General features: G+C 42.6%; 1 protein-coding gene across 1 annotated transcript in view; it reads left to right on the top strand.

The window, feature by feature from the left end:
• Positions 1–16,736, top strand: part of LOC146829126 (uncharacterized) — a 113,920-nt gene extending 97,184 nt beyond the window's left edge. The window contains exons 2-3 of the mRNA XM_085606657.1: positions 14,383–14,502; positions 16,295–16,736. Coding sequence (XP_085462783.1) covers positions 14,383–14,502; positions 16,295–16,668 — 494 coding nt within the window. The 3' untranslated portion in view covers positions 16,669–16,736. The remainder of the gene's footprint in view (positions 1–14,382; positions 14,503–16,294) is intronic.
• The last annotated feature ends 327 nt before the right edge of the window (positions 16,737–17,063 follow it).

Genomic DNA, 17,063 nt, shown 5'->3' with positions numbered 1-17,063 from the left:
AAGTTTCAATTACACCCTGATATTCCAATTGTTCAAGGATCGCCGCGACGTGGGGTCTAGCTTCACGACGCATGGGATACTGGGGCTGAGGCTGGGGCATAGACCGCAATGGAATCTCATGGCAGGGGGACAACCGGTCCCAACCCACCTGAGTACGATACACCGCTGGCACAAGTGCCAGCGCCCACTCCCCAGCGTACATTTCAGCCTGGTCCTTAGGCACTGTGTGCGCAAAGGACGGGAGGATTTTCTCCTCCCCTTTAGGAGCTTCCAAAATGAAGGCTGGGGGCCAATCTGCCTCCGCTAGGAGGATATCATAGGTGGTGGTCAGATTATCCCAAAAAATCCCTTTTATAGTACGTTGTATGTCACCCTCTATTAATAAGACTATTTCATAAAGTCTGTCAGGGGGAGCCACTCTGGTGTCAGCTGTTTCAACAGTAACCAATACATCAGTTGCTGTCGCCGCCAGAAATGGACGCAGAGCTTGACGGACTATGGTAATTTCCGCCGCGCTGTCCAGTAGCGTCAGCGCCCATGTCCTGTTCCGAAGCTGTGTCCGCACTATCTGAGGCATACTTTGCCGTCAGAGCCGCCACTTTCTTCTTCTGAAACGGGGGTCTTTGTCGAGCAAATTCGTCCTGCTTGCCTTTTCCCTCAGTCTGTCGAGGTTGGTCACGCTGTTGTGGAGCACCCCGACCTTTGCCACCGCCTCCGCCACCGGACTGTGTAGCCGATGTTTCCTGTGAAGAACGAGGAGAACGCGGTTCAGAAACCTGAAATCTATCAGGAGACTTAATAGTAGCACGATCTCGCAGATCATAAGTGCGTTCACTACTTGACTGTACGGGAGAGGCAGGCCGAGAGCCCTGTTTCTGCTGCTGCTTTCCCTGTTGTTTTGACCGCCAATTTTGTTTTTGAAAAGCTGGCCGGCCATCCTTACCAGGAGTTTCTGCCTTACCCTGCTGCTTAGAATCGGGATTTTTGATCACGGGCTTAACTCCTAAAGAGCTACGACCCAAATCTCGATATGCCTCAGAGATTATTTTTGCAAATTCCTGCGGTTTGTCCTCTTCAGCAACTTTCTTCAGTTCATTACGAACCTGAAAGTGCAACGCATCACCCTTAAGGTTTCCCATTATCATGGTAGCCACCAGGCCAAAATCTCCGAGGAGCCGCATCCCCAATTCTATCGCAGACTCCGCTCCATGGTCCTCTTGAACCTGTTTAATAATGGAGGGCAGCTGTAACATAGACGGAGTGCCAAAGCACTGCGCGTACGTTGCAGCAAAAATCTTACCCCAGGATACACAATCATCCATATGGGGAACTAAATCTTTAGGCAAACTAATGGTGAGGATCCTGTGTTTCTCCACAGGAGTTGTATGCGGATAAACCGCCTCTATTTGGTCAAATTTTTCAGCAAGCCAAAAGGGATAATCATCCCTTGTGGGGGGACGCTTGCCCATAACAGAATTAACCATAACAGGACTAATGACCACCGCGTGACGATCACTAGGTTGTCCCGCACTAACAGGCGCCCCCGCCTGTACAGTGCGTGACACATACTGCACTAACGCCCTATATACTGTTATAAGGGCAGTGTGTAGTACACGCAATTCATCCACCGTCACCGTGAGGTAACGGGGATGAGGCGTAAATCCGGCTAGTACCGGCCAAGTGGCCCCCGCAATTGATAAAGGGCCCATTCTCGGCGGTATAACCACATGGGGGAGGGCGCCATTAAACCAAATCTGATGTTGCCAAGCAGATATTGGAATTTCCTGTGTCCTATACGGCGCATAGGCGGCAGGCACGGCAGTGGCCATGTAAGAATGAAATGTGTTATCATTACCACTGACTGCCGGAATCGTCACCCAAGAGTAGAATAACTCAAAGGGATGAGCCGCATCGGCTCCCACCACAAAGATGACGTCCATGCCCGCGTCCGGCACTCCATATTGCGTCAAGTGACGTTTCAGTGCCGCACGGCTATGCGCCGCAATATTTATCGCCATAAGGACACGCCACACTTCAAGTATTCAGTAGCACAAGGGTTCAATAACCTTTTTAATAATCAAGCTTGAAGGAACCTATATCAATAGAACTAGGTAGGTTTAAAATCCGTCAGACTTGTTATCCGGAAACAAGAATGAGGGTGCTGTGGACTAAATGTAAGCACTACTAAGGCGTTTCAACTCATAGACCAAACGTTAGGTGCGCCATGTTGCAGGGATTCTGCTTATACACAGAACTATGCTTAGAACCCCAGGACCTCAGTGAATTGTGGTGTACCAGAAACTCACCTCAGAACCCAGAACCCAGTATCCGGCTAGCATAAGTGTCCCATTCGTTATCCAAGACTTAGCTCAGAGATCCCAATGAATAGACAACCCAGAACAAGCTACTTAGTGTACTCTCAGGAATGGTGGGAATCGGAAATACCTGTTCGTATATTATTCTCACATCAGTCCACAACAATAATCAACATAGACACGGTGTAAATAAAAAGAGTTTATTTTTATAGACCACGTGTCCTAAGATGCAGTACTTTGGCTAATACAAGCAGACAAATGATTAATATCAAAACCAGCAACATAGTTACAATACCATAGAATATAAAAGGGGTGATCATATTATAATGACAGTGGATACTACCACCTTCCCTTTACTAAGAAGCTAATATTATTATTATGCTAATAGAAGGTCTCTTAGGCTTGAATAGGGGACCCCATACCTCAAAGATCAGCTTAGTGAAATCACATCACAGGAGCATCAGGAGTCTTCTCGCAGGAAGGCTCGTCTTCGGTCTGAATAACAAACATGATGTCTGTGATATTAAAAGCACCAACTTTCAGGTATGTGCAGCTGCGCGTGTGTTATGGCTAAATAGTGGGTCGATCAACCTAGAGTGGAAAACATGCATTGTGTAATAATCCAGACTGTTTGTCACACCATGTACAGACCAAGGTCGCTGCGCAGAGCTTGGGATGGTAACAACAGATTGCTCTCGTGTGAAGCAAGTCTCGAGTCAGCAGTTTATTTAAGAAATAACATGTAAACGCAGTATCGTGTGCAAAAGCAGAAAGATGGCATTCTAACATCTAACGTGGTTATGCTAACTTAACAATGTATGTACGTATTCAGGAAGAACTCACTACAGTACTCGCAAATTGCGCAAGCAATTTCATGGGTGCAAGGGTGCCAAAAGGACACCCTGTTGCACCCCTGAAAGTGCCATGTTACCACATGTTGCGCACATACTTCAACTTGATGGTAATTTGCGACCCCTAATTGCAAATTCGCAATTTGAAATTGCATCATGCAATGCATTTAGGGAATCGCAATTTTCGATTTAATAAAACACATTCCCAATTTAAGTAATTGCAAATTTTGCATTTGGTTTGATGCATCCCAAATGCAAATTGAGATTTTGCATTTGGTTTGATGCATCCCAAATGCAAAAATCCTGGACGCAAAGGTGCAGATTCTGCGAATCTGCCCATTTGCAATCGGTATTTTCGTTTATGCATGTGCCCCAAAGAAACTGAAATCAAATTTAAATTTGTGTGTGAGCCTATGTAACCACATTGAAAGGAGTGAGTATGCACACATTAGCAATGCTAAGCATTGGTAAAGTTAGATAAGTCGCAAGGGCATAATAAATAAGACCCATATTTAATAAAATGTTGTGACTTCTCAAGACCTGGCTGTTCGAGCAGTAGCAGCAACCACGCTCCCCCAAGCGCCTTGAGACCCTCACAGGTAAGTAGTGCACTCTACAAATGGATTGATTGATTGATTGATTGATTGACTAGCGGCACACAAGGGGATGCAAGAGTGACACAAAAATAAAATTAGATTTGCTAAGTCACGCAAGGCCACCTTTAGTGGCCCTAAGTGGCTTGATACATCTAGAGAGATGCAAGGCAGAGCAAGACCTTGCCACACGTCCACCCATGCATTCTGACACATTCCCAGATTTACCAACACTGGTAGACCTGGGAAGGTGTCAGAATTGTAGGACTCTCCACCAGAGGGGCAACCAGGAGATATATCTTTGTATCTCCTCGTTATTTCCTTTTATTAGTGTGCTGCATTGTGCAGCATATGTAGAAAGAGGAAAGTGCCTCTGGAGATTGTTTATGGGTCTATAAGGCCATTGCCCTTTGTAACTCCATAAAATGTACCCATCTTCCGAAAACCTTTTGCCACCATGCATATGTTTTCCTAACAGCCTTTTTGGGAAGCATATTTATTTCACATCTAAATTCATATTGGCTACATGTGAGGAAAAGGAAATGGTTCTTCTGATGAATACTGAAAGGAAAGTTTGATTTATGAATAACTGTACCACATGGTATGAGTCCACATGAATTTCTTCCATAATATTGTGTGTTTGAAAAGTTTTATATATAGGGTGAACGTGACCCTTGTGGGTATCAGAGTGCTTTACAAGTAAATGAGGCTTTGGCATACAGATCATTGAGCATAGTCAAAGTACATACAGGAGAACAATAAGCTCAAGAGGCAGAATTCCGATGATCTATACCAAGAATTTGTTCAGTCGAATGAGTTTGAATTTTTTTCTTGAAGGAGATATGCTATGAACAATTATATGCCATCATTTACCATTAGCAGACCACATCTATGTACAAGTGAAAGTATTGTTCCCATATATGTTAACTTCCTTGAGGAAACTATCATGTCTGTACCACTTTATTTAAACCACAATACATACATTGAAAAACATTTCAACTGACATACTATGCATGTGTGTATTGTATGGCCCTCCCATAGTGCTTAGAGTCCTGCATGAGGCATCAACTGTTCCAGCATCCACTACCAATATCTAGTCCTAAACGGCTGACATATACATATATCACAGTTACTAAACCTTCAAACTACAACATCATGTGACCTAGTTTGTCTTACAGATTGACATGTAGGGCCAGGCTTAGGTTTTGTTGATGCAATGCAATACAGCAAGAGACATGCTTACAGTGTGCTGTGTGAAAAGGAGAGAGGGTGAAAGAACCATATGTAGTCTTTGATGTGCTTGCATGTTATATGCCTGTGCAGGAAGCAAGATCAATGTACTTGGGCTGGAGTGGCTTGGTACATCAGATGTGAGCCTTACCTTGACCTTATGTCACTTTGCTTGCTCAAGGCAAAAGAAAACCCTGCATAAAAGGCCACCCTTCTGTCATCAGTATAAAAGTTGGGTACCAGATTTAACATTCTTTCAAGCTGCACAACGCATCAAGCCACCTTGCTGCGCTGTGCTGCATAAAAGGAAAGCACAGGAATGCACTGCGTGTATCACTGTATTGCGCATACCTGTCTTTTCTTAGCGCCGGTGCACTTATGGTTGTCTAGCATTAATGCAGACACTCTTGCTTCATGGTGCAAGGGTGCCTGCATTGCAGGCCAGAATATTTTTGTGTTGGATAGGGCACCTACCTAGAAAAAGAATTCCTCAGAAGCATTTCCTTTTTCTATGTATGTTCCAGAAGGAAGCAGACATAGAATAAGAGAAACGTGAGGAGAAATAAACATATTTCTCCTAATTCTGCCACATCTGGGAAGGCATAGCAAGTAGACACATTCCCAGGTCTACCACTAATGGTAAATGTGGGATTGCTTTAGAGTGCATTGGTGGATCTATGGGAACACCCATACTCCACCTACAGAAAAGGTGCCTTCCACAAAGTAAAGCAAGTCAGTGATGCACTGCTTTACTCTATATTTCTCAAGCCATTCATGGCCATGCAAATTTCCCTTATGTGGCCAGATAATTCTCACTGCAAGGTGAGGCAAAACCTTAATAATTCTGCCTTGTAGGTGACAGTGTGACATAGCATTTATCCATTATATCCCTGCACATAAAATTAATGTTGACAGGACAATCACATAGAAATAGGGAGTGCCTGCTTGCATGCCAGTCAGCATTGTGCACTGCAGTCAGCAAAATGCCTGTACTTTAAGGTGGGGGAAGAGACCCTCTTGCAGACAGGTAAAGTGACTAAGTGGTCCTGTCTATAGTGTGATGTTTGTGGGAGCCTCAGGACCCCTTTAAGCACTCCAGGGTCTACCTGTAGAATGCAAACACATAGTGCAGGGTATACTATTATTTGTACTTTCAGTGCAAGTTTGACTCTGTACACAGTTCAATTATACATCACAGGTTAATAGTCAACATGATTGCCTGAATGCAGGGGAGGCCTTTCTGATATGGGGACGATGCACAAATATGATTTTTATATAAGGGGTTGCACAATCATCTGCAACACCTTCTGTAATACATTTGCAGCTTTCTATCAAGATGCCACACACACTCTTTGACACCTAGGGCACAATTTACTGAACTCCCACTCGAGTCAATCACTACCTCAGTGTAGTACTATCAGCTACTTGAATATTGTAATATATGAGCATATCATAGCTTTATTCAAACTAAAATTTCTCACATACACAATTATGCTATATCTTGATGAAACAGGTCCACCAAATTCCAAACCAAAGAAGTTCAAAAGGTCTGCTTCAGTGGCAACAATATCCATGCTTAAGTCAATTGATTTATCTGAGGTGTCACGTGCCAAACGTTTGTGTACCAGCTCCCACCTTCAGTGCCTCTTCTCCAGACTGTAGCCCTGGCTCACTTAGCCCCAAGCATTTGAGGGAGATAGTGGATGATGAGCCTGATTAAGGCTCCTACCTCCCTCTCCTAAAAATGACTCCCTCTTCCCTTCACAGACATAATACAAACACCCAAAAACTAACAACACGAATATTAACAACCTCTAACACCCCTGCACTTACCTTCGAGTAAGCCCCAAACTCCCCCCAACAGACAGACAAGTACAAACAGCACAGAATAACAAACTAATTAACACAAAAAAGACACTGACAGCACAAATATACAAATAAGAGGCAAACTACACACAACTGACAAGGCAGTACCTGTTGACACAACCAGAAAGCTCCTAACTCGAAAAAAAGTGAAATCAAATTTCAGATTCTTCCAGGTATGGTGCCCCACCTGTTGCAACAAATCCTGGGTGTATCCGCCAGATTTGCACAATGTTGCAAAATGTTGCCTGACGCAATGGCCTTGCAAAGCATATTTTACAGTAAGCACTGTGCCCTTTTGCGATGCATGGCCCCCTCAAGACATTTTTTACACTATGCACCGTGCCATTTTTCCATGCAGGGGCCTTGCGAAGCATGGCTTACACTAAGCACCACACCCTTTTGCAATGCAGGGGCCTTGCAAGGCAGTTTTTACACTACAACGTATGACATGTTTCCAAGCAGGGGCCTCTCAAAGCATGTTTTACACTATGCGCTGCCTCCTTTTGCCATACAGGGGATCCACAATGCATTTTTCACAGTACCATTTTTCCATGCAGGGCTCTCGCAAAGCAAGTTTTACTATGCACCATGCCCTTTTGCCACACAGGGGCCTCGCAAATTATTTTTTGCACTCCGCACCTTGCCATTTGTCCGCGCAGGGGTATTGGAGTGCATTTTTGTGATACCCTGCATAGCACTTTGCCACACATAGGTCACATATATATTTACAATAATAAAACATTATTATTATTCGCACAAAAGTAACACCCAATAAATGTTTAAATGTGGACAAACCACAGGCCAGTACACATACTTTACACACCTCAAATTTGTCTTATCTGAGATCTATAAGCTAGCTCTTCACTGCATCCTTGTGCACAGTGTTGTGTCACAAAGCCAATGCAAAATGAGAACATGTTTGCAAAAAATATTACATTTTAAGTTCCTCATAGTGGGGATACAATCATATCTATTTTGCACCAACAGAGGAATGGCTGCCACATAGGACAAGGGTGCCTGCTTATGAGGCATTGTTTGTGCTTAGATGGAATGAAGTACTACCGTCACAACATTGATGTAATTTACTGAATTAACTCTCTCCATTTGCATTGTCTTATGCAGCATATGGGCAAATTATTAATTTAATAGTAGCCATCAATATGTATTCCACATTACACATTATTGGTAATGGTGTAGCATTTTTCCACCCACAATTAAACATTATTTATGAAGATTTGTATATGTCCAGACAAGTTACATCAATGCTTCACACATTACACATCGGTTAGATTCAATATCAGCGTACCAGGCCCACAATGTATCTGTAACATCTCCTCTTCCTCCAGTAGAGGACAAGCCTGGCATAGGATCAACCCGCTTGAATTTGAATCAGCATTGATTAACTCTAAGCCATCTGCCAGTTCTGATCCACCTATGCGTCATGGATTATCTCAGTAGTTGAAAAAGCAGCTCCAGAAATTGTTTTCTAATAGAAGAAAAATCCCTTCTGAATCATGAATCACTATAAAGTAAAAACATAAAATCAGCATTGTAGGAAATTGGAAAGGAAGTGGAGAGCTAATTATGACCCCCAAGATTAAAAAAAAATGTACTCCTCAGCTATATCAGACTACAAAACTCTAATAAAGGAGAAGACTAAATATTTCTCTGACAAAATCATACAGTCAACGAACTCCACTAAAGAACTATACGCTACAGTTAAAAGACTGGCGAAAGCACCAGAACCCACTTTAGAAAACTGTAGGCCTGACTTTTGCAACTCACTGACTACGTTTTTCTAGTCCAAAGGAGAAAACGTTTATGATGCGTTTAACAGAAACATGCAAAATATCACCAATGTGTCCATAATTATAACAACTTCATCTACCAACAGTCTGCCGGAGACTTTTTCTCATTTGGATCTGGGAAAGGTAGAGAGACTAATCCTCGCAACTAAATCAGGTACACCCCTTGAACCTTGTCCGCCTACAATAATACATCTTGTGCCAGATATGATCAGTGAATCACTGAGGGAAACATTTAGTGAAAGAAAAGGACTCTTTCCGGTTAAATGGAAAATAGCATCAATTCTGCCATTAATAAAGATAACTATCCAGAACCCAAAGTAATGCAGCAGTTACAGGCTGATCTCTAGACTGTCGTTTCCATCAAAAGTTTTGGAAAGGGCTATAAACCTAGAACTCACTTCTTTCATCAACTCTAATAAACTCCTAGATCCTACTCAATTCAGACTCAGGAAGCCCATGGAACAGATACTGACTTGACTGTAGCAACCAAAGATCGGACATAGGGTGGGAAGGCAACTTTGATCCTATTGGATCTCTTGGCGGCCTTCGATATGATTGACCATCATATATTAATTAATCGACTCTCTGAATTTGTAATGAAAGATACCCTCCTGTTTGATAAGGGAACAACATGTACCATTAGGTGAATTCACCTTGGTTTGTTTTAAGCTACCTTGTGGGGTCCCGCAGGGATCATCATTGACCCCCACCTTGTTCAATCTATACGTAGCCCCACTAGCATGCCTCATCAGATCCTACAGTTTTTCAGTCATATCCTACACTGTCAACTCTCAAATCATTATCTCAGTGTCCAGCAACAACCAGATTACAGCTGAACGCTTCAATATTTAAACTCAGATCAATAATTGGATGCAGCTTAACTGCCTAAAAGGTATTTCTAATAAGGCGGAGGTTCTACACCTAGGAAAGGACACCTCTTTTTGGTTACCTGTCTGGCGGCCAAAGGATATTGTTACTCTCCCATCACCTGTAAACAAGGTACGAAATTTAGGAATTATCCTCAACAACAAGCTGACCTTTAAAGATCAGATCAATGTTTTAGTATCTTCAGTTTTCTTTCTTGAAGTTGATCAAAAAGATCTGTCATTTTATTCCACCTGATCTTCAGGAGACAGTTGTCTCTGCCCTAAACATCAATCTGTACCCCACTGTCTGGTAAATTTACACTGGCTCCCAGTTGTCATAAGGATCAAGTTTAAATCACTAAGCATTGCTTTCAAAGCATTACTCAATGTTGGTCCAGATTATTTAAAGCATCATAACTTGATACACTCATTCTAGGAATCTGCGGTCATCTACCACCAAGCTTCTAGTTATCCCTAGAACAAAAAGAGCCTCCTGGGGTGGAAAAATCTTAATTGCAATAACAGCTAAAATGTGAGACTTGCTTCCGATCATGTTGCGGTCCAGTCCTAACTTATGGACCTTCAGAAAAGCACAAAACATCTTGCTCTTTAGCATCTAAACATTATTTCTTAGTACTTTCTATACTCCACTTTTCAGAAGCAACTCCAAGATGCCAGTGGTATTCAAGTGCTTTATAACATTATACATGAAATCAAAGCAAATCATGTTTAAACGCCTGAAGTGAAGTAATGCTATGCACCATCTCCCTTGTCTTACTTTTCTGCATGATGCAACGCAATGCTACTGTGACACTGCAGTATGTTTCCATATGAGCCTCTAAGCCTCCATGAATTGCTCTGCAAAGCATGTGAAATGTGTATTGGAGCAAGTGTGGGTAAATGTAGACCATACATTGATCAGCCCAGAGGAAGGTGTAACATGTGGATTTTGTGGATACCCAAACATGCATCCATGCATTTTTGCCAACTGACATGTTGACATCAACACCTGAGGCTATTGCTTTGTCCGTGTTAGATGCTTCCCAAGATTTGTGATGATATCAGCTGCAACATTTGTTCATGCAAAGTACTGCAACTCTTCATGCATGTTCAAATGTGCAAAACACATAAATTAATAGATTGCCTCAGGGAAATGTGTATTAGAAGGATAGTGAGCTTTCCTACACTGAAGGCCAGATTGACCACACTTTCATGCAGTGGAACACAGAAATACAGTCTGTTGTAATGCACTGTGCTGCATAAGAGAGGGAGTATAGGAATGCCCAATATCTTTCTATATATGGGGCAATCCTGTCCTCTCCTTATCATGCAGCGCAGCACACCAAGTTGGCTTGCTGCATTGCTTTGCATTTATTTTAATATATGCCCTCATATTTTTTAGCAACTAGTAAAACTAGATCCATACCTCAGTTAGGCGCATGTAGCAAAGCTGTACATTTTTCTACAGTATCCTCTCTTCTGCACAATAACATTGCTGATGTGACCTTTTGCACATATTCACATGCGTAATAATGAGGTATTCATTTTTCTGAAACTACTTTTGTTTACACATCTGGCTTAGCGCAACATTATCACACCGAGTACAAGGCCTTTATACATGATGTACAAATGTTGTTCTATCTTCATACATGGGGGGACAGCACTATCCACATATCTACAAAAATGCTAATCTTAGTGTACACCGCAAGGATGCTTTTCATTATAAATAAAGAAGCATTTCTGTGGGTTAGTAAAGAAGGCACTTGAGCTGACACTGAGGGTCCCTAGATGCTGTGCCTTCGCAGAACAGCTAACTGACATCTCCATGAGGGGTATCTAATTTGTGACCAAGACGGAGTCCTACATTCTCTCTCCCCAGGTAATGTGGATGGATCATCCTGTGGGGGGATTCTTGGCTCTACACCTACACACACTCTAGACATACACAGCATAGGGATTGCATGGTAGGAGTACACCTGATCACTACCTTGTTTTATATGCCTTCATATATACACTCTAAGCACCATGCTGGAACTATAGCTGAGATTTACTCTTTTGGTGCTTGTAATCACTTTTATCCGCTTCTGTCTACTGATTATCGCAGCTCATGTTTTTTATACAAGAATAAGGTTGGTTTAATAAATATAATGAAAACTTCCTTTTGCGCATTCTCTGTAAATTTCGCTGAGAACAAGAGCATACATGTGAATGAGCCTAAGAGTTCTGACCTGTTACCACAATCCCTGTGGGGTCAGGGTTGTCATGTTTAGTGTTTGCCTGAAACCATTTGTGCCATTGTTGGGTATAGGAGTTTGTGGTGGCACTGTGAGCTAGCTGGTCTGTAGGGCAACATATCCTTGGGTGGTGCTTGAAATCAGTCTAGACACCTCACCCAAAGCTTATGTTGTGAACAAATGTGCAGGTCCTATGGATTAGTGAGAACTACATGACATGGTGCCACAACATTGGGTTGGTTCTTATTTTATCGACAAATCAATCATGCCTTCCCAGAGACTCATTTTCATCTTCAAACCAGAGTGGTCCATGGTGATAGAGAAATCCGCATCAGCTGAGCAGGTATACCCATGTATTGGCTGTAGGTTATTCAAGCTTGTAGGATAAAACTTCCCACATTGTGTTTGCCCTATCACCATAAATCCATCTAATAATGTCCCTATTCTTCAAAACAAAGTACATAAATGGAGATAATATTGAAGAAATTGAAGGGGAATTAAACATAACGAAAAACTGCAGACATACAGTTACTCTCAAATTACTACAATATGGTCTCCCGGCAATGGGTGGAGACATTACCTTTGTGTTTGAGGCACACAAAGCATTCAGGACAGAGGTATTCTATTCCTGTGTTAAATTTCAAGCTGCAAATGCCCATACACAATTGTTTCATACATCGAGAATGAAACACCAGAGGAATATACTCCATATGAAGAACTAGAAATTACTCTCTATTACCAAGAGCATATGAATTGGTTTAAGGGCACCCTCCCACACACTATAGAAACTGTGAGACTCAGTCCACTCATCAAAGAAGGAGCAACATGGCCGGTCTTAGCTGCATACACACCGCATCCAGACACTGCTAATTTAACTGCAGCAGAAATGCGTACACTATACGGAGATTTAGTAAAGATTTACATAAATCTTACATAGTTCATAGTGTGAACACTCACAGTTAACCCTATGCAGATTGCTCAAGTTGCACAACCACAATTGACGCCCATGAGTATCAGCCCACGAACACGAACGCTGTTATGGGAAAGATTCCCAACAGTTGCAAGCAAATTCCTTTCTGGATAGCACAAAAATGAATCAGCTTGAAGCAGTATTTCCCCATACGAGCCCGCAGGAAAAACACAGAATACTGACTATTGGCTTACTAATGGGAATGGCTCCCCCAGCGGAAGACTACGCCACTCAGGGTAAAGTCTTTGCTGACATTTATACCAGAACACATGGTATGTTTTAGGTGTTTACCTGATGTATTGAAGCAGCTCATGAATGAGTATGGGGAAGCACCTGCCTTGGACTTAGAAAGGAAACTGATTGGCAATTTTGCTGCAATACCACCAATATGTTAAGTAACATAAAGTCAGCTGCGTTAGCTATAAGCCAATGCTTGAGATATTTCACTCCTGCACAACAGGAAGGGGAATCACCAAAAATGATCAAAGAAATTGAAAGCCAGACGTGGGAAACCACAGTTTAAGAGTAATTTTGAAAAGGATAACTCTAATCAAGCACCTAATTCTTTGATGAAGAAGAAGAGGATAAAAAACAAAAAATAAAGTCAAACAAAGATCACGGGGTGAGTTTCCTCAGCAGTAAGCCACTGAAAAATTATGCACTCTTAGAAACCATTACAAAATTTGAACGCCTGACTGGTATCCGGATACTGATACACGTACCTCTTGTTCCTATCATGAGTCATCCGATACATGTTAAAGATAGGAAGAGCAGGTGAAGCCAAAAAAGGAATCACAACACTTGTCTGACTATATCAATAGTAAAGAAGAAAAACCCCAAAACAATGAAAATCAATTCAAAAATAAGAAAGTAGCTGGGATCACAATGAGGCATGCCTAGGCTCCTGAGGGCTCTGCTTCTGAACAATGAATGAACTGTGATGATGCTGGACAGCATGGCAGAAGTCACAATAGCTCAGCAGAACCTGATGGATTATCTGGCTGCAGTAGAGCTGAGTGAGCATATCACAGTGGAAACACCTGATACTAGGGTAAGTATTCCCCATCGTCTATATGAAATAACACTTCAATTGGAGGGGGGCATACCTAGAAACATCAAGACTCTGTTTTGTTAGAACTTGACATATGGTTATGACAATCTTTAGGCTGAAAAGGACTGGCACCGTGAGTTCACAAAGAAATGCCCAAATGGGGAAAACGCAATTTTACCTGCTTTCTCTGACTTCGTTCCAGAATCAGTTAAACATTCTTATGACAAGGAGTGGGCATTAGCGCTAGCTCCTGCACTATACAGAAATCATGTTGGGCGAAATGATGAGTAACCTCATCATGAGATCCCATTAAAATGTATTTCTCAACCACAGAGAAAATACCCAATAAACCATGAAGCTAAAAAACAAGTTAGGGAAATCTTAGAACATCTTGAGTACAAGAGTGTAATAGAAGATTGCACCTCATCAATGAATAATGCCTTATTTCCAGTTATGAAGCCAGACAATTCACATGGATTGTTATTAGATTACAGGCATTTATACACAGCTACTCACTTTTTTTTCAATGTTCCAAGTGAACACTTAAAATAGGGGGAGGTTTCCAGGCATCTAAAAAATTTGTGATGTTTTTTTCTAGGCACACCACCATCCACCAGTGCCGTCGGGGCCAGCGATGCGGCCATTCCGGAGGGGGCAGGCGAACTGGCGGCACCTGCAGGAGAGACAGGGGGGGATCCAACAGCAGTGGCCAGCGGTGGTAAGTTATATTCATTAATTCTTGACATTACAGCTAGATGGAAGTGTGTTCACTATTTCACTGTACTGTGCGACTTATTATTATACAACGGTTGAAGAAGACACCCTTTACTTAGCATTAGCACTGCAGCGTGAGTAGAGTAACCAATGGCCTCTTCTATTTGACTCCAAAATCAGCTGTGAATGTTTTATGGAGAAGACAAACTCAGATCAGATGACCTTGATGGATGTGTTGAACAAAGAGGGAAAGAACTAAGGGTGGAAGGACGGGCGAGATAAATAATATGACTGACTGGCAGAGAAGGATATGTTGTTGGAAGCATGCATAGGTGGCTGATAGTAATCAGATCAGATGCATGGGTTGTTGAAGGATGGGTGGAAGGTGAAAGAATGCCTGCCTGGGTGGGCGAAACAGTATGGGTGGATAGTGCTAGATAGCAAAAATCAGCGTTGTTTGGTTCAAATTCAAAGCCAAGGCAAGCAAGGAAGGAGCGGAAGCATGGGTGGTTGTTGGTGAAACCAACTAAGTATGAGAGATATAAAAAAGAAGGATTAACATTTACTTTAATGGATGTATGCCTGGATGTACTATCATCAAGAGACAGTATAGGTGGAAAGTGTCACTGGAGATTCTTACTTTGAAGAAAATGTAAAAGAAACTGCGCGACAGTAGCAAAGCCTAGGGGAATATAGGTAGTATTATCAGAATACAGTACACTTGCAGTAGTTTGCAAGCACGTCATATATATTTATATATATCTATATTATCAAGCGGAAACACCTTCCTCCCACTCTGGGGACCACTCCCTACCTATTCTTATTAATGTATTTTCGATTGGGGCAGCCAGCCTGCAAAGGGTGGCCTATCTGTTGTTTATGGTTATTGGTTACACAATCAATGAAAGCAAAGTACCCTCTGCAGTAGCGGTTGGTGGTGGGAGTGTTGGCGGGTGGTGACATGGGGAGGGGACGGGTGGGTGGCACTGGCGAGTAAACTGTGTATTACGGCCAAATACAGGTAATCAACATAAAAATAAATAAAATTATTTTCAAGGTGCGCACTGTACCGCCGAATGCGATACAGTGCGTGCAACAAATATTTTTTTTAATGTATTGTTTAATTACCTGTGATTGTCCTTAATACATAGTTTACTATCCCCACCATGCACCTTCCCACGTCACCGACTCACCGCCCGGCAGCACTCCCACCACCGACCGCTACCGACCTGATGTCGTGTCGTATTAGCATCTATAATATGAATATAAGCAATGATCATTGGATCCGATAAATAATCAGCCTTTTTGTAGTACCCATTGCAGGGTGTAAGTGAAATTGTGCATGCCATTTGCCCTCATGTAACAGAGTATGACCAGTGCCAACGGCCGTAAGGCGTCATACAAAAATATGAGCTTCCCCACCTGCAGACAGTAGTAGTAAATAAAACTAACGTGAGTCTGCATCATGTGGCTCATATCTGTTTCTCTTGGGTACAAGCTTAGCTGACGGAGCTGGCATGCCGGCTACAACAAGGTTATGTAATTGGGCTAAACTAATGATAAGAACAACACGACTGGTGTACCGGAGTACATAGTACGATTATATTTATAATGTCGGAAACTCTCACAAATGTTAGAGTCCAAGGAAGTAGGATTAGAGATACTTACCAGCAAATCACAAATGTTATGAACTGTGCTTGCTAGTGATACTGTGACACTATGTGTTGAATGATTTTAGTGTTTCTGTTTTGCTAAGAGTATTGGCTACAACATGTTCTTTTTCTTTCTTGATATAGATACTCCTTCCACACCCACTAAACCATCAAGGAAGGAGTTGGCCGCTAGGGCCTGGCGCCGGAAACTGGAGGCCATCTGCGAACATTATCGCCGGCTGGTGGCTCAGGCGGAGGAGGAGGAGGAGGCGGCTGCAGCTGCAGCCTCCTCCAATGCCCTGGGCCCCAGTCAGGCCCTGCCTCCACTTTCAGGGTGCCGTGGTCCGGCATCAGCCCGCCGCCGCGCCTCTATTTCCAGCACTGCTGTCCCCCACCCTGCATGTAACTGTAGGGCATTTCGCCGCCAGCTGCTTCGCCGGATGGCCCGCTTAGAGGAGAACATGGAGGAGCGGGTAAAGATCCTGGTGGACAAACACCTTAAGGCCCGCCGACAATAGAGGACCTCGTTGTTTGCCCCTTTTTTAATTCCTTTTGTTGGTGGGTGGGTTTTTGGGCGTTGGGGATTCTTTCGGACATTGGGACTCTTCAACTTTCGTTTCTTTTTGGACATTGGTTGGGGTTAGGGAGGGGGGTGGGTTAGGTCAGAGTGGGATAGTTTATTTTTGGTAGGGATATTAAATGTTATTCTATTTACTTATACGATGTTAATCTTTTGTGGTGGGTTACAGTTTTCAGAATTCAATCTAAGTTACATGGTTTGTTACTTTCTTTCCGTACTGCTGCATGCCCACAGCCAGTGTTTGATTTAAAAGATCTGCAAATTTTGTAACACACAAACCGATAGATGCAGTACCCCTCAATGAGTTATTTTTAATTGTCATAATAGTACTGT

The sequence above is a fragment of the Triturus cristatus genome, chromosome 5_2 (genome assembly GCF_964204655.1).
Source record: "Triturus cristatus chromosome 5_2, aTriCri1.1, whole genome shotgun sequence".
NCBI classification, from domain to species: Eukaryota; Metazoa; Chordata; class Amphibia; order Caudata; family Salamandridae; genus Triturus; species Triturus cristatus.
Note: the sequence above shows the minus strand (reverse complement) of the source record. Positions and strands in the feature narration are given on the sequence as shown.